This window comes from Haemaphysalis longicornis, unplaced genomic scaffold (assembly GCF_048455015.1).
Source record: "Haemaphysalis longicornis isolate Haplotype H1 unplaced genomic scaffold, Haemaphysalis longicornis Haplotype H1 scaffold_2, whole genome shotgun sequence".
NCBI classification, from domain to species: domain Eukaryota; kingdom Metazoa; phylum Arthropoda; class Arachnida; order Ixodida; family Ixodidae; genus Haemaphysalis; species Haemaphysalis longicornis.
The window spans coordinates 128,520,065-128,539,601 of NW_027526295.1; the positions used below are offsets into that span (position 1 = coordinate 128,520,065).

At 50.6% G+C, this 19,537-nt stretch overlaps 1 protein-coding gene across 1 annotated transcript in view; it reads right to left on the reverse strand.

The window, feature by feature from the left end:
• LOC144168282 (uncharacterized) overlaps positions 1–18,756 on the reverse strand; it is a 103,285-nt gene extending 84,529 nt beyond the window's left edge. The window contains exons 1-2 of the mRNA XM_077697295.1: positions 18,638–18,756; positions 17,152–18,487 (exon numbers count right to left, since the gene is read on the reverse strand). Coding sequence (XP_077553421.1) covers positions 17,152–18,487; positions 18,638–18,756 — 1,455 coding nt within the window. The remainder of the gene's footprint in view (positions 1–17,151; positions 18,488–18,637) is intronic.
• Between the last annotated feature and the right edge of the window lie 781 nt (positions 18,757–19,537).

Genomic DNA, 19,537 nt, shown 5'->3' on the forward strand with positions numbered 1-19,537 from the left:
CCCTGCTCACTATGAGCCAGAATGTTTTAGCTACTGTGCATTGGATCAGTGCGTGTTCACATAACTCTCTTTGATTGCAATGTACACACTTGTCCTTTGATGTTGTACCCCATTTCCTTAAAACAGTTCTAGTCGTTAAAACCGGCCATCAAACTTTCCATGTTAAGTCTTGGGCTTCGCCCGGTACATTTCCATGGATCAGTTTGCAGTGAAGAAATTTCTTTTGTTTCATGCCTATGTTATCAGAGTTTGCACTGTCAAGTTTCTGGGCCTTGACAGGGTGCCCAACTGTGACCAGAGTGACCTTGTCTGTTTTTGTGGCATTAACCCTGTCCTACGGTTCGTGTCGGGCAGTGCACCTCTGCACTTCAAGATGCTAAAAAAGCTAGACGGTTGCAAAATAGTCCCGCGACACACCTCTCGCACTCTCATACAGAAACCCAAAGGTATTCCGCGAAACACAAATATAACAGAAATGAAAACCAACCACTAAAAGCAGACCTGACGACCCGAAAAGCAGACCTAACCTTGCACGCCTATGTTTGTGCTCCGCGCCGCCAAAATTCATTTCTTTTTTAGACACGTGCAGCGCCTAAAAAAGCCTGTTCGCCTGCCTATTAAAGCATCCCCGCCGCTGAGCCGCCAGGGTGAGAGGCGTGACGAACTGAAACTTCGCCCAGTAACTTTGAGCAGTGCAACTACCATAAACAGAACGTCTGGTGACCTCTTCCTATGTTTCACCCAAGGTTTGACCCCTTGACCGAATTCAGCTACTTCCGCTTCTTGGATTCTCGTGGCGGTAAGCACGTTCATTAAGATGTCAAGGGTCCCCCTCCGCCGCCTTCTAAAACGAACGCAAGAAAATTCCCCTTCGAAAGCTTACATCCCTTTCAGCTATTATAGAGTGACCGACGCATTTGTATGCGTCGTCTCCGAGACCGCTCGTCGGGTGGACACAAAAGCACGGTGAATAACAAAGACGCCTCCTCGGTTTCTCCTTACGCCCCTCAGGCTCAAGTCAGCTCTGTTGGCTCGGCCGGCACGAAAACAAACACCGTACATGTAAACAAGCTACCCAAGCAAAATATATCTAGTCGTCGGCAGTTTTAACTATTAAGTGAGGGGGCCCAACTTAAAACCCCTACCAAGAATGTTGTGCGTACACTAGCTGCACGTACAACATAAACTCTGGCTGTGGTTTCTCAAAAGCCAATATAAATAACCAACCGAGGCACTTAAAGAACTCGCTGCATAATACACAGCATGCACCACTCCCACACGTGTTGTAGCTTACACGCTACGCAGGAACAAAACGTAACTTCTCAATTGTCCCAGAAGACACTTGTGAGAAAGAACAACAAATACAACACTCCTCATTATCCTCACGAAAGGCGGTGTTCCTTTCGGAAACCCACACACTAGACGAAAACTGAACCACACGAAATGCAAACTTCAAACTCTCCCAAAGGACACCTATTAACAAGAAAGAAAACATCAACAAACTCTCCTCTAGCCTCCCAATAGGCGGCATCACAAAACAACAAGACACAAAAAAGCGATCTCGCTCTATGCTTAGCACACATGTGCGAACACTGAAAAAGGAAACGAATAATACAAACCATAATACCACCACAAACGCATGCAAAATCATTATTTCTCTTGAACGAGAGAAGCAAACACGCAGACAAACCCAGAGGGACAACATGCGGCTATTTAGGTAGCAATAAAAACATGTTTAAAACAAGTTCGCACCGTCTTTTCGCGCACTCGGAGATGAATGCTCTTTCATAATGCGCAGCAAATATTGTTCATACCGGCTACGGTCCTCTTGTTGCACGCGTGCTGCTCACTCAAAGTTCACTTCGGTTCCCGGACCTAGCATTGAGGGCACTGTCTCACGCACAAACGCCATATATGCTCCCTGCTCTCCTACAACCCGACGGGAGCACCGCTGTCCGAGTGAGCACAACACAACCCAAATGGGGAGCCCACCTTAGCAGTGACGGTTTAAGCCAATGACAGGAGAGGAAAAAACTAACAATTAAAAGCTAGAGCCATCGGGTCAGAAAAGCCAGAGCTCGGACTTCAACAATCCCCAGGTTGCCGAGAACGCCCACCTAACGGAAACTCACCACATGGCCTGTTCACAGGCGACGTGAGCTACTCTAGGTGCTCCAGGCCGGAAGGGCCACTTCCCGTTGCCATCACCAAAACGTAAGGCAGGATTTCCTGGGCGCGTCTGCACGCAGCAGTGCTGCACTTCCCATGCAACTAGGTGAATCCCTTTGGCGCACTTTCAGGTCTGGCTTTTGGCACTCGGCAGATCAGGAGAGGGCAAACAAGAGCTTCGCGACGCCGCCATTTGTGCCGCCGACTCCGCTGATACGCATACACGCACCTCATCCTTAACCACATGCTCCGCAGCCATGCCGCATCCTCGATCGTCGGGCTCGCATGCGCCAGGCAAAAACTTGGGAGGGCTCTCTGTCAGTAAAGCGCCAACCGCTGTTGAACACTAATCAATCGGGGAACGTGGCTTGGGTTCAGGCCCGACATCAGCCTTCTCCAAACCGCCTTTCGGGGCGCCTATATGTGGTCGGGGCTCTGTAACATGCGCTGCGAACTCGCTGTCAACTTGACCTGCCTCCCATGCGCTTTGTTAGAACTTTTGATAAAGACGAGAACGACGCAGCCACTGAGCTCAGCAGACGCAAAGACGATGAAGAAGAAGACGACCACGCGGGGCCTTAAGATGGCTGCTCAGCAACCAGTTCTCGGTACATAGTGTAACTATATCTGCTTTATATCGACGACAGCATCCTCGCGTGCCTCCCTGGACGTTTTCCACATGGTGCCGAATCCGGGGATGTTCAGCAAGACGACTAGGTGACCCATGAAGCGGAAATCTATTCTTCGACTGCATTGCTCTCACCCCGAAGCGGGGAGGAGGTGTCGAGGCAGATGAACCGGCTGCAGATTGCCCAAAGAAGCCTTCTTGATTGCAATCGAACGCTTAGCGCTGAATGGACGCTTTCTTGGGGAGGCAAAAGACGCGAGGCTGCTATTTCGATGGTGAGGCTCCAGCACAGTGCCGAACAACTTACTGCTATGAGCAAGAAGCTGTAGCTGTTGCGTGCGTAACCGCACTTGACAGCCTACACTACCACGCTCGAGAGTCAGTGAAAAAAGCGCACAGGATTATCGCCCTAATAAATTTGAGACTTAGCCAACAAAGTACTACGGCAACATCAATCTGTATTCCATTAATAGGTCATCGACCTCAAGAAGATTCAAGCATGCCTGCATCACCAGCTCAAACCCACCATAGCCTCTATGAAGAACTACTCGGCTGACACGGCGATTGCGATACACCAGACGATTCTGCGTCCCTCGATCGGAACGGAAGACACCATGATGCTGGGAACGCCACACCAGCAGCGAATAGAAACCCAGCAAGAACCACCGTAACGCATGTCGGCTACATGACCATCAGAAGAAAACAACCTGGATGAGGAGCTGGCTTCAGAATGTGTCACCGCCGAAGTACCCACGACCGAAGTGCTTGAACCCTTTTCTGCACTTCCATATGCGGCTATGAGATCTCGTGGAAATGCTATGCAAAACGCATTGTTCAAGAGACAAAACGATGAACTTTGCGCAAAAGTAAGGAAACCTGTATCAGACAATATTAGGTGGCGAGGCAGTGGAAGTGGTAAGCGAATATATCTACTTAGGCCAAGTTGTGACCCCAGATCCCAACCACGAGGCAGAGATAATTAGAAGGATCAGAATGAGGTGGGGTGCATATGGCAGACATTCTCAGATAATGAATAGCAGCCTACCATTGTCGCTGAAGAAGAAAGTGTATGACAGCTGCATCTTACCAGTACTCACCTACAGGGCAGAAACTTGGAGGCTCACTAAAAGGGTTCAACTTAAATTGAGAACGACTCAGCGGGCAATGGAGCGGAAAATGATAGGTGTACCATTAAGGGACAAGAAGAGAGCGGAGTGGGTCAGGGAGCAAACTGGTGTTAAAGACATATTAGTAGAAGTTAAGAAGAAGAAATGGACGTTGGCAGGGCATGTATTGCGAAGGCAAGATAACCGCGGGTCATTAAGAGTAACAGAGTGGATCCCAAGAGAAGGCAAGCGTTGCAGGGGGCGGCAGAAAGTTAGATAGGCAGATGAGATCAAGAAGTTTGCGGGGATAAATTGGTCACAGTTGGCACAGGATCGAGATAATTGGAGAATAATGGGAGAGGCCTTTGCCCTGCAGTGGGCGTAGATAGGCTGATGATGATGATGATGATGATGATGACGAGACAAGCGAGAAAGTCTTTCACAGAGTTGTGGATGCGACGGCAGTGCGTAAGGGGCCTATACCCACGACCAAGAAAACAAAAGGGACGGCTCCAACGCCACGAACCCGTGGCCACCAAAAAGAAACGGTTTGAATGCGGTATTGGTAAAACCAGGCACCCATCGACAACGGTTCAGCTTCCCGTCGGCTTTAGGGGGGCAGCTAAAGACCGCACATCTTCTTCAAGGAAGAAGCGAGGTAACAATGCTGCCGCCGATATGATGATGGCTACGCTTAGGAAGGCTGCTAGATGTGCCCACAAATTGAAGAAACCTGGAGAGCGTGGTTCTGTGAAGATTCACACACACAATTTCAACCGGGCCATCGAGTGGAAGGGCAAGACGTCAAAGAAAGTGCACCTAAAGTCAGTACCTACGCTCAACTACTGAGAAAGATATGACTGTGAATCGTCGCCAGGCAAGACATAGGCCGAAGGTCAGACGAAAGGCGAAGTCTAGATAAAACGAAAGACCGAAGATAAAAAAAAGGATGGAAACAAACATGGGCTCGATATGAAGGAGACACTAACCAAATATCGTCGCCCCAAGGCTTAGTGAGGGAACATTAATGTTTTTTGATAGTACCTGCATCGATTTGTTTTATCTCGCTTACACGAACTACTGTGGGGCGGGAGAATGTTAGAAGTTTCGATAACGGCGAGTATAACGCAGACTCTGAACTCAGCAGAATTCGGAATTCCTAATCTGGCTCTATTTGCATCTGCGAGACTAAGACGATATTGGCATTTAGACGCCATCCGTTCAGATTCACTTTTATCATTTGAAGAGTTCCAACATTTAAAGTTCGGGTGGAGTGTTCATTTTCTCGGCAATGCGAGTGTGGCTCTCGGCAATGCGAGGTGACCTTCACCGAGCTGCGCTGCAGGGTTCCACGGCTTAATTTCTATCTGTTCAGATCAGAACTTTCACCTACAGAACTATGTGTGCGGTGCCAGGTCCCTGAAACAATCGAACATTTTTTTCTCGACTGTCGCCGTTTCTCAACAGCTAGACAACTGTTTTTGAAGGAGCCGATTGAGCGGTTGGGGTTGACTTTATCGATAACACTTATATTATCTATTGGCGCATCAAAGCTGGGGTTTGCAAGAAGGGATATATATAATTGCATTCAAAATTTTCTTTCTGCCTCAGGTCGTTTGAATTGCTAAACGGTGCTGATTAATGGGTAATTCGGGTTTCATTCCCAACTAAATTTCCTTTTACAGCCTCTTTCCGGAAATAAGTATTTTGAAGTCCCCACGTTTTTACCTGGTTTAGCCCTTGCCAATCCCCCATTGTGGGTACGTGCCAAAATATTTGAGGACATCATCATCATCATCAGACGCAAAGACGGTGAAGAAGAAGACGACCAGGCGGGGCGTCAAGATGGCTGATTAGCACCCGGTTCTCTGTACATAATGTAAATATAACTGCTTTCTATCGACAACAGCCTCCTCCGTTCCCTCGGATTACGTTTTCCACACGCTCTCTAGTAATCCGCAGCCTGCCGGCAATACACTCTCATTTGTGGCAGGCGTTTTTACAGAGGGAGCAACCTCGACGAGACAAGGCTTTGGCTCGCAGGCCACTAGTGCAGGAATTACCGCACGATTGGCCTGCCCCGATTCCCTCGCGAGCCGCTCATCTAAAGCCCGTGTCGCGTGAGCAATCCTCCACTCGAGCTGCTCGATCGTCGCAGCGGTTGCAGCCATTGTCCTCGCTGGTGTGGAGCGTCTGCTCCCTGGGGCCTCTCACCAAGAGGTTGTCCGAGCTTCCGAATGCCTTCCGTCGCGGACATCGGATGCTGAAGTGGCGAATGCAGCTCTCTCTCGTTGTCGACGTCGTCCTCACCACCGCAGCCCGGAGCTTCTTCTCTCCGGGGTATCTCACCAAGAGGACGCTAGCAGCCTCCCAACTCTGGCTCGAACTCCCGAAGGCCACGCTGACGCCGGGTGCAGCCGTTGAGAATGCAGCTCTCTCCCGTTGTCAGAGCTCGTCTTCGCCACTGCAGCCTGGAGCTTCTGCTCCCCGGGGTCTCTCCCAAGCTTTCACCCCGGATCCTGGCCTCGTGTCGCCGCTGCAGCTTGGAGCTTCTGTTTTATGGGGTCTGTCACCAAAATGTCGCCCCAGCGTTGGACTCGTCTCCCTGTCGTCCGCCGAAAGCCATGTCGACCGATACTGGTCACGGCACCAGTTAAACTTCAATCGTTGGAATCGGTCACCGAAGACTAAGACCGACACGATGATCGCGCATCCGATGAAAAGACGACTCGTTGGCTCAATGGCCGATGGCACATAGACGACGCCGGTCTACTCCAAGTAACCTCAAAATGTACGATATGTACACAATATTTACGTTAGGTATGTACAACTTTCACGGCTTGTGATCGCAAAGAAGAGGTCGGGCAAGGCCCGCGTCAAGCGGGGATCCCCGCGCCCTCCTCTCCTGTCTGTCTGCCCTCGTCCTGTGGTCCCACACTAAACATCAAACACCTCGCTTTTACCAACAAATCCCCGCCCACAAAAGAGACGTTACATCTTGAGAGTGAGGATGGCTCATTGATTAGCCCCCCATACGCCACTGATTGGCCGCCGTGACAAAGAGAGCAAGGTGGGTTCGAAATAGTCACGTGACCCACCTCTCTCACTCTTATAAAGTAACCCAAATATATTCCGCAAAATATAAATATAAAAGAAAAGGAAACCAACCACTAAAAGCAGACCTGACGACGGGAAAAGCATACCTAAACCTGAACACCTATGTTTGTGTTCAGAAATTCCCCGCCAAAATTCTCCCCCTTTCTAGACACGTGCAGCGCCTAAAGCCTGGTCGCCTGCCTACTGACGCATCCCAGCCGCCGAGTAGCCAAGTTGAGACGCGTGGCGAACTGAAACTTAGCCCAATACCTTTGAGCAGTGCAACTATCACAGACAGAACGTCTGGTGACCTTCCTATGTTCGCTGAACGTTTGACGCCTTGACCGAATTCAGCTCCCGTCCGCTTCGGGGATTCTTGTGGCGTTAAGCACGGTCGTTAAGATGTCAACAGTCCCCCTCCGCCGGCTTCTCAAGCGGACGCAAGGAATTCAGTCCCCTTTGAAAGCTTTCATCCCTTGTAGCTATTATGGAGTGACCGACGCGTTTGTATACGACGTTTCCGAGCCCACACGTCGGGTGGACACAAAAGCACGGTGAATAACGAAGGTGCATCCGCGCTCAAGTCAGCTCTGCTGGCTAGGCCGCATGAAAACAAACAGCATGCATGTAATCAAGCTACCACAGCGAAAGATATCTAATTGCCGGGCGGTTTTAAATAATAAGTCAGGGGCCCGAACTGAACAGCCTCTGCAAGCTCTTGAGTTTAATTGGGGCTAAGAAGTGCAGAAAGTCTTCGTCTGGTAATTGTGGGACACTTGCTAGGAAAGAACTTGAAGTAATGTTGTCAATATCTTTTGTTGTTTTACTGGAGGTCATTTCCCGGAAACGAAGCTCCCGATGTCTCTTGGCCTGAACTTTGCTTGGTTAGACCTGCTTGTTTCTGTTTCAGCTGCCTGTTTCGTTCGTATCTCAAGATTTCTGAGTTAGAGCTGGGAGATTCTCTGTCTCTGTACGTGCTTGCAGAAGTGGAGTAGAGCCTGTTTAGCCTGGCATGTCTCTGATAAGTTTGCATAAGTAAGGTTTGGGGGTTGCCTCCTTCTGGTATTCTTATTCGTTTGAGGATGTTTGTGAACATATCTGACTGTCTGTGTCTCAGTTTCTTACGTTCGTCGATACAGGTAGTTTTCTATTCTGTTTTTAGTGTGTCCCAGTCAATAAGTTCGCTCCCTTCTAACGATGCTGCTGTGCTGTTTTTTAAGCTGGCTTTACACGTACTGTCATGTAATACGCGTGTGCCCAACTGCCAAGCTTGGTTATTGCCTGGGTTTCCTTTACTAGCTATTTTAATTCCTACTGGACTGTGACCTAAAATTTATGTGAGCAACGATGCGGTGTTCACTATTTCGCATAGTAACGGTGTCCACCAGAGCCAGGCCTACGTAGATTCTGTCTAGCCCACTTAGCGTGCGGCCCTTTTGCCATGTGTACTGGACTGCTGTGGCCTGGAGAAGTACGTGTGTGTCAATTAAGTTGAAAGGGAGGATTAGTTTAGTTAATTCACGCCCTTGGTAATATACACGCTTTGGGGGCCCTATTATATCAGCTTGGTTTATTACACAATTAAAATCTCCTAGGCATATGATATGCCGGCTGTCTTGGCACAAGTGTTCTATGTTTTTTAACAAACTTTGTACTGTCGAGTAGCGTGGGGCAGCGTAAAGATTGATTAGGCGATATCGATCGCTATTCCATTTGGAATCCAGAACTACTGTTCTGCTTTCTGTGTCAAAGGTGAAAGGACTGTGCGCCAGAAGGATATGTTAAAGACAATTATACCGACTCCACAGACGTTTTGCAGTAGAAATGAAAAGATTCCCTACTCTCCAAACTGCGCCTCGAATTTCTGGACATCCTTAAGGGATCTTACGTTTGGTTCCTGTAAGCAGAGTATGTCACATGTTTCCCGCAGTGTCTGCAATCTAAAGCACCGGACATTCCATCTCCAGATGTTCAGCATTATTTTATGGAAATGTCGTTGAGGTCTTTTACAGGTTCACACTATGACAGCGGCATCGATGGTATTTGAAAACAGGACAACATCGACAGTTTGTGATTCTGCATACAAGCATGCCTTCGGCAAACGAGCAGACTGCGAGTGCACGACACGCTCGGTAACACATCTCTAACGCCACCACTTTTACGCATCCCAGTCGTGTCTTTAGGCATGCTTCGTGTTTAGAAAAAGAAAAAAAAGAAAAAGCAAGCAGAGCACACACCATTACCGTTATCTGCAATCGGTAAGCTTTCACATTGGGCCAACCAGCACTCGGCGGGCAGACAAAAAAAAGAAAAAAAGAAATTAAATCCCAAACACCAACTGTGGACAGAAAAACAATTGTGCACCTGCTGCGACGCCGGGGCCGAAGCCACCTTAGAGGAAGAGGGGAGGGCATGGTATTCACTACTCTGATAAGTGCACCCCGCACAGGGCATACACTTTTGCTCATCACTCAGCGTTGGCGGGATCACTTTCCCATCGTCACATTTCCTGGCATGGCAGTTATTGCGCCCGGCCGGGAAACTCCGGAGCTCGCTGAAGCTAGGACGTAAGAGATACCTAGAGCGCGTTTCTTCATCGCCGGCAACCGCCTGATACTGTGCGTTCTGGGTCGGCGTGCACGCCTCTTATTGCTCGTGGACCCTATTCGTCGCCCCGAACGCAGCCTGTACGAACTGGCCCGCTCCCACACAGTTGCTTATTTTCCACCGTTAGTTGTTTTACCTGTACTAGTTAAAACTGTTTGAATGGGGCATGTTTACTCTCAGACGCTCACGCTGGGAGCGAGCGTGTCCTCCTTTTTCTCTCCACACGAGCAAATGAACGAATCAACCAAAAAAAGAAAAACAATAAAGAATTCAGCCTCATTAGGCTATTATCATAAAAACACATTTCATTGTCCTCGAATCCTCGTTGCTATCCCTGCTCGACCACTCGCTCGAGTGGAGCAAGTCTGGTTGCTCACCCTTATTTGTATTCCTGGGCTTGTTTTTCGCTTTCCTGGTCGAGGCGATTCTGTCAGTCTGTTTGCTTGCCCGTTTAAGTTCGTCCCGGGCTCTGTTGCACTCACTCTCACCCCACCGTTGACTTCCCGGCTCGTCCGTACTCGTCGCCTTGACCAGGGAGGTTGCAGACAATAGAGAGTTTCAGCTGACCGTTTTCGACGCTCCGCTCCGGTATCGGCGGCCCGCGCAGCGCAACCGGAGCCAATGCCGTTGGCGGCCAAGCACGCCACGCATGCGCAATGGCGCTTCCGCTTGCTATCGGAGCGAAGCGGACCGTGAAAGACGGTCAGTTGAAACTACCTAATGTTTTGTCATCTATGACGCGGCGGTCGTCATTCATTTAAGTCGCTGGAGCCGTCTAGTCGTCCCGGGCCGCGGCCCCGAGCACGGTGTGCGCCGTCACATTTCGTCCGTCTGCCAGGTCGCCTCCGTTATCTCCTCGTCGCGCGCCCAGCTGGTTCGAGTGGTCGGTCACTTATTTGCCCTCTGCGCCGATGCGACGCAAGCTCGGTTTTGCGCATCCGCGGGCCCACGCCTGCTTCCTGGACTATGTTTTGTGCTGCCTCCGCCACCTTGGCTCCTTCCCGCACCGGGTGGCGTCCAGGTTCCATCATGGCTGCCGTCTTTCCCGCCTCGTCGGCTTTCTCAGTCGCCATCTTGGCTTCCGTTCATGCCGGCTGGTGTCTTGTTGCCGCCTTCGCCTCCTGAGCGTTTTTCGAACGCCGTGTTTGCTGTTTGGGGTGGCGTTTCCTGGTTATCTCCCTTCTCTTCTTCGCTATTACTGTGATTTACCTGGATATTGCGAGACAGCATGTTTTCTTCGCTAGTCATGTCTTCGGTGGTTTCGAAGGTTGCCATATATCCGCCGTCCTCGTAAACCTCCGCCGGCCTTTATTCGACCGATTGCGGTCTGGGTCCCCACTCTGTGGTCGTTCCTGCAGCGAAGGAAACCCCGCCGAAAATCCTCCGGCTGTCACCACGGAGTACGACGTGCGCGCCGTGCAGTCTACTGTGGCGCGCCTCCCACCACACCGCGAACAATTTCGCTCACAGCCTTCCGTCGCGTGCCCAAAAATGACGCAGCTGTCGCAGCGCGGTGTGCCGCACTGGGCTTTGAAATGTTTTTCCACACCACATCGCCGACACAGTTTCCGCGCGCCTCGGTAGCCGAAAGTAGCCTCTGCACCGCTCAATCGCAAGAAGTTCCGTAGTGGGTTATCCATGCACATTTCCATTTTCAGATATCGCACTCTTGTTTTTAGTTACGGCTTGTCTCCGAAGCGGCACGAGACTATTTGCACAACTTTACCCTAAGGTTGCTGGGCTTTAGCGAGTTCGTCGTCTGTGACAGAAGTTGGCAGGAAAAAGACGGCAATGCTGACATACTGCTTGTTAGCTGCTTCGAGAGTGACAATGTTGCTTTTAATGCGTAGACCACTGGCATTCAGAAATTTCCTTACCGCTGACGCTGAGTTGACTCCTATTTGAAACTCCAGTCCACCCATTTGTACGCTGTACAGCTCCGTCGACGGGACAGTGGCCTCGGCCGCATCGTTTACGGCGTCGCCCGACATCCCCGAGGGCACTCAAAGGTGGAAGTGGTGATGGCGCGATGGCGCCATTCCCCTGCTTGGACGAGCAGCACGATGACGAAGGGCCGCGCGGGCCCTCCCACTATAAGAAAGAGACATACTACGCTCCTGTCGGGCTCCATTCTGCCGCCCGGCCAAATGGAAACAGGATTTTCTCAATACGTTGATATACCCACCGCCAAATATAAGTGTCCAAGTCCGGTGACAATTTTGATACTTGACAACATAGTTAAACAATAGCAAAACATTACGCAAATATCAGGTAACAAATCACATATAAGTTATATTTGCAGTGTTCCTTTATTTTTTAAATTATGGATGCTTGTTTTTGCTATACATCCACTGCAGAAAAATTCACACTTTATCTCGCTGTTGCCCGCGCCACTAGATCTTCCAGCTGAATTTTAAGAAATCAAACGGCAACAGTAACAAAACGTTCTACTAGATGGCTCCACGTTCCGCTTAAGACGTCACGTGGATGACGGCACTCTGGTTCTATAAACTTTGTAGTGGGGTGCCTCGATTCACGCGAGGCTCCGCCGTACAGCAGCGCTGGCATCGAGGAACGCGGCCTGGAGCAGTGGAACGAGGTAAATTGAAATTTCCCTGAGCAAATCTCTACCGTGTTTCTGTTGGGAGGAGCGAGATGGAAGTGGAACAGCGTAAAAGGTGATCGGGGAAGAGAAAGGAGGCATTATTGGGCAGGGCCACCCGACGACTATCCTCGTTCGCCGACATTTGCTACAAAATGCGCAGAGACGCGGCCAATTTTTATCTCTAGTAGTGTCTGTTTCTCGAAACATCGAGAACACTGGAAATCGAAGGAGACTATTCTAGGCGAGGGATGTCAGGCCCAACAATCACTCTATCAAAACACGATAGCCCTTTCGGCATTCAAAAGAAAGAAAAGATAGGCGTACTTTGCCTGAAACACTGATAACACAGCCGGGCGCCGCTGGATGACAAAAAACAAAACAGAAGTATACAAACAGACTGCATGTTTTGTGGAAACATTATCAGCAAATCCCCATATGACTTCCGAAAAGGGGTGGTCAACAGATCATGCGTTCTTTTATGTAAGAGATATAAAAATCGGGAACAATAAACAGACCTTGACCTTTGGAATATTTGTAGACCTGGAGAAAACATTTGATTCACTTAGCTACACAATATTGTTGAAATAATAAGGCAAATACAGAATGAGACGCGTCGCCAGCAAATTTATACAATTTTACCTAAACAGCGGAAATAGCTTGTACGCGTTGGCGAAACAAGCTCATGTTTCCTAACAATTCAGCGCAGCGTCCCTGAGTGTAAGAGTATGGACCTCTACACTTCTTGGCCTATATCAACGACATAAGTTCAGTTGCGCATTCCCCCGCGCAAATATGATATGTCAATGACAGCAATGCCTTATTGACATCAGAAATGTAATTTACCTATGAAAAAACGTTGACGAGTATCTTTATTTGCTTTCGTTGTGGCTTCGGCAAAATTAATCGCAACTGAATTATGCAACGACGAATTACGTAATATTTCTACCAATAAACAAACCAATAATAACAGAGCGACCAGCAACGTTTGTAGGGACCACAATCTTTAGGACAGGGGAGCAAAATGTTTAGGAGTATGGTTCAGAGAAAATTTAACTTGGAACCCTCACGTTAACAAATAATGCAATTAACTGGCCCGAACTGTTCAAATGTACTGAGTCGCGTACCTCATTTCACTGTGATTAAAAACAGCTCTATAAAACCTTTTGCACTCCAAGCTATTCTATGGTACACGCGTACGGAGATCAAAAAGTGGTCATAATTACAAAAAAAGTAATTACTTTGCAGAAAAGCATGCTAACGATTCACGTTAATAACAAAGGCTGTATCCGAGACTGTGAGCGGCGCCCCTATCAGGAATGATTAGTTCAGACCACCACAAATTCTTTATAAAAAAGGGCACAGTGCTTATACAGCGGAGGCGCTGTAACGTCCTATTCCTAAAGACATTGAAATCTGCATCCCCCAAAAACCAGAAACAATTATAGAAAACAAGTGTTATTACATCAAACCATGACAGTCCCAAACAAAATATCTGATCAGATCGGCTTTAATGTCTCCGTAAAAGAATCACTTCTCAAGAAAGATATCTAGTCCTAAGGAACAACATTTGCTTTCCTTGAGTCCAAATCCCTGTTTACATGTATGGTGTTTTTAAGTTTTCCATTTTCTTTCTCTCATTTCTTCTTTTTGAAACTTGACCCTGACAGTGTTCAACGCACGCACTCTGTCTAGTGGAGGAATCTTAAAGCACTGCTTGTGGGGCTCTGGGACATTAGGTGTGGCATTATAAGGTTAGGCGAAAATAGAAGAACAGGAGAATGCTAGCTTCATGGAAGCCTAGCTTCATAGATTTCACTAGCAATAATATTTTGTGCTACAGAGGACCCCAAAAGCAGAAAGAACAGGGGGTGGGTTTTTAATGCGCAAAGAAACGGGAGGAAAAGGCGAGGAGTTTTTGAGCATTAGCGGGAGTTTCGGCTGTAGTTATCAAGCTAAACCTGCGATACAGCTTACAATAATATCGGCATATGCGCCAACAACCACCTACGGCGATGTAGCCGTCGACAGCTTCTACGAGGATGTCGAATCCGCAACGAAGAAGCCAACAACACAGTTCACGATTGTGATTGGATACTTTAACGCAAAGGTTGGAGTGAAGATCGTTTCCCCGAAGTCCGTTGTCGATCAGGAACCCAATCGCCCGGGCTCCGGTTGATTTGGCAGGAGGCTGGCAGGGCGATGGTGTTGAAGTTCTTGGAGGCGGCGGTCCAATTGACGAACTCAAGGCGTTGGGGTTGATTGAATGAGACGAATGGTTTATATGCAGCTATTTACAGTGGGAAAACTGGGTACATGAATAATAAAGGAAAAACTGCAAACTTGAGCTAGACGCTAGCTCCGAGTGCGCACAAATCACTCGAGCTCCTCAACTTCGTCTAACTCTTCCTATTCTCGGAGCGTACACAAACCGCTCGAGAAACGACGGCCGAGACTCTGTCTCGCCGCAAGATCCGTCTAGTTGCCCGGTGCGGCGCTGCACCCTGAACCTCCGACGCGATGTTAACCTCGACTAGGGGGCTCCTAAATCCCAACCTAGCGTTAACGGTCGAGACTCCTTGTCTCGCCGGGAACTGCCAGCTCAGCGCTCAGACGAGAACCCTTTCCAACGGCCAAGTTCGGCCTTTTAAAACCTCGAGATCACCCTCTCTCGGGAACGCCCCTGTAGCGTTCGTGCACGCGTATGGGCGTGCCCAAATACACGTAGACAGCTGTCACTCAGCAGGCCACGGAATATTCATTGAGGCGCCGCCACCTAATGGTCAACGGCACGTCCGCAGACGAGCAGGTTCGAGCGACACCGCGGGGTGAAAACAAAAGACGGCGACAGTGCGTCATGCTGACCAGGACGCGACAACAATAGAGACACGCCGGTAATCCCAGCGGGTCCGGCAGGCGTTCCTGGAATCCGGCGCCGCAGTCCGCACTCTCAATGGGGGATTATCCTTGAGGAATGCGGAGGTCCAGACAATCCGTCTCCCGCGCACGCCGCGACGAATTAGCGGTGGTTGCAGCGCAGTGTCGGCAGTGCTACGTCGCCAGACAGAGCGGCGCGTTCTCGCGCGCAGCCCGGGCGCCTGGCCGCTAATCTCATAAGTGGACCTTACAACTCCCTCCTTTAAGAGGGTTACTGGACCTCTTGGTTCAGTCAATCCGAAAAGAAATTAAAAGGGCCACTCGTTTCATCTCTCCTTCCGCAATAACAGCGGCATAAACAAACAAACAAAAAACACGTGGAAGGAGCTAGGTATAACCACAAATAAGCCCCCCCCTCTATTTCTGCAGCTGATCTGAACCCTCTCTCACCTAAACTACAGACACAACCTATCCACTAACCGTCAACAGGGGCGGAATACTCTAGCAAACCGGAAACACACACACAAAAAAAATTCTAACAACACTAAGTGCGAGTAAAAAGAGATTGGGTCGTGCCTCCGGAGCGCGTAAACGGTACGAACAACGAGACAACTCGACCCAAAACACTGATGCGCGCTATAACCGCTAACACGCACAATCATTCCGGCACTCGACAACAAGAACAAAAAGAATAAGAACTGGTAAAGAACACGGGCAACTTTGCAGTCAACAAAAATAAAACGTTAATAAAGTTTGCATTGCCACTATGCGCACGCGCGCAAATGTTCTCTGTGACGGCGTAGCCTGATAACGTTCCTTCAAGAATGTTCAGGTGCGTTTTCGCTCACTTGCGGTGCACAGAAAGTTCAGCTCGGTGCGCGGGTCGATCAATTCGGTGCACGGATCGAGCACTCAAGGCATCTCGTCGCGCACAACCGCGGCACACACACACACACACACACACACACCACCAACGAAAAAGGACGGGTGAACGGGAACGTTCACGTCCGTCGTGGCGGTGTTAAGGCTGGGAGGCAATTCAATGGTGGCCCCCCCAAGCAACATTGTGAAGGCGCGACAGAGCGTCCGCGTTCGCGTTGTTTGCTCCCTTCCTGTGAGAAACCACAACGTTGTAGCGTTGCAAGGCTAATGCCCACCTTGACAATTTAGCCCCATGAGGCGTACAGGTCGTCAGGTAAGACAGAGGATTATGGTCAGACACGACATTGACTTCTGCCCCAAAAACCCAATAATCAAACTTTTTCAATGCCCAAATGATGGCAAACGCCTCGCGCTCGATGGTTGACCAGCGGGTTTGGGTTGGAGTGAAACGATGGCTGGCAAAAGCGATGGGCTTCTCGCGGCCCTCTTTCCCCATCTGCGCCAGACATGTCCCGGCTCCCACCTCAGACGCGTCAGTAAACAGCCAATAAGGCTGGTGCGGGTCAGGGGTGTTTAGCGCCGCAGCTGAGCAAAGGGACTCCTTTAGCTGCTCGAACGCCCGATCGGCCTCGCTACTCTAAGGAATCGAGTTCGGCACACCCCGCTTTGTCAGGGACGTTAGCGGCTCAGCTACCTCCGCGTAGTTGTTGACGTACTCTCTGTAATACCCGCAAAGGCCAAGGAGGCTTCGAAGCTCCTTCTTAGTCTTTGGTTGTACGAGACCTCTGATTGCGGCCAGCTTTTCCGGATCAGGACCATGCGTTCCGCTGCCCACTACGTGGCCGAGGTACTTAATGTGGCCCTGAGCTACCTGGCACTTCTCAACGCTCCCCTTTAACCTTGCGTCCGTCAACAGGCCGAGGATAGTGTCCACGTGCCTAAGGTGTTCCTGCCATGAAGAGGAGAAGACGGCAATGTCATCCAGATAGGCCGTGGCGTAGGACCGGTGTTTGGCGAGCAACGTGTTCATCATCCTCTGAAATGTTGCTGCCGCATTTCTGAGACCAAACGGCATGACGCGCCACGCGTACTGCCCGTCGTGCGTGACGAAGGCGGTTAGGTGCTGGCTCTCCAGTAATCTCACACACGGCAGCCGCCGGTTCCGAGATCGCCCCGGTGCCGACCTCGCAGTCCCCTTTTGAGGAGGCGAAAGTTTCAGCCGTGCTGTTCGCCTCCCGGTTGGGGTGACATTTCGTCAGCAGCTCCCAATCCTCTCTCGAAAGGAAACAGTCTAGTCCCTCGGCGAGATTGTTGGTGACAGCACAGATTAGCTGCACCTTGGGGCTCCCGACCACCGACACGGCCTGCCTCAAACTCACAGGCAGGCTGACCACTCTCGCGCTAACCGACTCGCCAAATGCTGGAACTAGCCTGATGGTGCCCGATGGCTGCATAGCGTCCTGCGGGACTAGACTTTCTCGTACCACCGTAACTTCGCTTCCCGTGTCGATCGTCGCGGTAACTGTCTTGCCTGCACAGTCGAGTTCCACGTGCTGTAGTCTAGACTTTCTCAGCTCATCAATGCTTCCGAGCGTATTTACCTCGGCCACGAGAATTCGCTGCCCTCCGCTCGTGAAGCCGGCATCCTGAGCCTGCACTGCACTTGCGTCCTCTACTATCACCCTCTGCACATGCGCGCTTCGCCCTGGGTTTCCTGGCTTCTCAGCAATTTTCGGGCACAGCCGGAAGTGTTGGCCCTCTCCCTTACAGACGCTACAAATCCACATTCGCTTGCCACTGTTTGTATTGCGCGGGGGCACTTGATCTCTGCGCCCAACAGCGGAGCCTCTCCCCTTGGCCTGCTCGAAAGTTTGCAGCACGTTAGCTATCTCTGGCGGCTTCAGCCACGTCTCTGCTTCGCGCAGGCGAACGTACTCCAGTCCCTCAGCGCTCAAACTGTTCTTAATTCTATCGGCCACCATGAGGGCCACTACCTCCTCTTTTGTTTCGACCTTCCTCGATTTCAGGTAGTAGTCAAACTGGGTGCCGACGCGGGAGGCAAATTGCGACCAGGTTTCGTCGTTACGTTTCGCTGCCTTTGCAAATCGGTCTAGGTATTCTGCGGGGCTTAGCCTAAGCTCCTGCAGCACGGCCTTTTTTACCGCTTCGTAGTCATTGCACTCACTGTCCCCGAGTCCACGTAACATGTACCTCACCCGTTCCGACAACGCCGGTAAAACTAAATAGACCCGACTCGACTCCGGCACCCCGTACGTCACGAACAACCTTTCAACTTCGTCGAACCACAACGGAATGTCCGCATCGCACGGCAGCTTAAGCCCTTTCAGGACCTTTGCGCACTGAGTGACCGGGTCTAAGCCCGGCCGTCTACCCTCATCTGAGTCCGAGCCCGTAGGAGTTTGCGTGCCAGCCCTCGTCTCCAGCTCCAACCTTCGCAGCCGCTCATCGGATTCGAGCTTCAGTTTTTGCATGCGTTCTTCCGATTCTCGCGCCTCTCTTCTCTCTCGCTCCGCCGCCTCTCGCGCTCTTTCCTCCGCCTCGCGCGCTTCTTTTCTCTCTTGCGCTCTTTCTTCCGCTTCGCGCGCTTCTTTTCTTTCTCGCGCTCTTTCTTCCGCTTCGCGCGCTTCTTTTCTCTCTCGCTCCTGAAACTCCAACTCCATTCGTTTAAGGAATATTGTTTCTGACTCCACTTGGACCACCTCTCCTGCCGCCGTTCCCCCTTGGGGTGGCGCCTCATGTGTTTGACGATTTCCGTCTCCTTCCGCCATGTTCGTCTGCATGCTCCGCGTGACTACCATGCAACCCCAGACTCAGCCTACACCGCCACAACGAAGCGCAAGAAATCCCACTCACCCGCACATTCGGTGGTCTGCTGCCGCGTCGCTGGCTCCGTGCGTTGGCTTGGCTCTGCCGCTCCACTCCGCGCGGAGCTCGGCTGCTGCCGATGAAGGCGGGCTTGCGTCCGCTTGCTGCCCCTGGTTGTGGCCTGGTGATTTCTTCTGCCAAATCCTGTCGACTGCGCCAGTGAAGATCGTTTCCCCGAAGTCCGGTGTCAATCAGGAACCCAATCGCCCGGGCTCCGGTTGATTTGGCAGGAGGCTGGCAGGGCGATGGTGTTGAAGTTCTTGGAGGCGGCGGTCCAATTGACGAACTCAAGGCGTTGGGGTTGATTGAATGAGACGAATGGTTTATATGCAGCTATTAACAGTGGGAAAACTGGGTACATGAATAATAAAGGAAAAACTGCAAACTTGAGCTAGACGCTAGCTCCGAGTGCGCACAAATCACTCGAGCTCCTCAACTTCGTCTAACTCTTCCTATTCTCGGAGCGTACACAAACCGCTCGAGAAACGACGGCCGAGACTCTGTCTCGCCGCAAGATCCGTCTAGTTGCCCGGTGCGGCGCTGCACCCTGAACCTCCGACGCGATGTTAACCTCGACTAGGGGGCTCCTAAATCCCAACCTAGCGTTAACGGTCGAGACTCCTTGTCTCGCCGGGAACTGCCAGCTCAGCGCTCAGACGAGAACCCTTTCCAACGGCCAAGTTC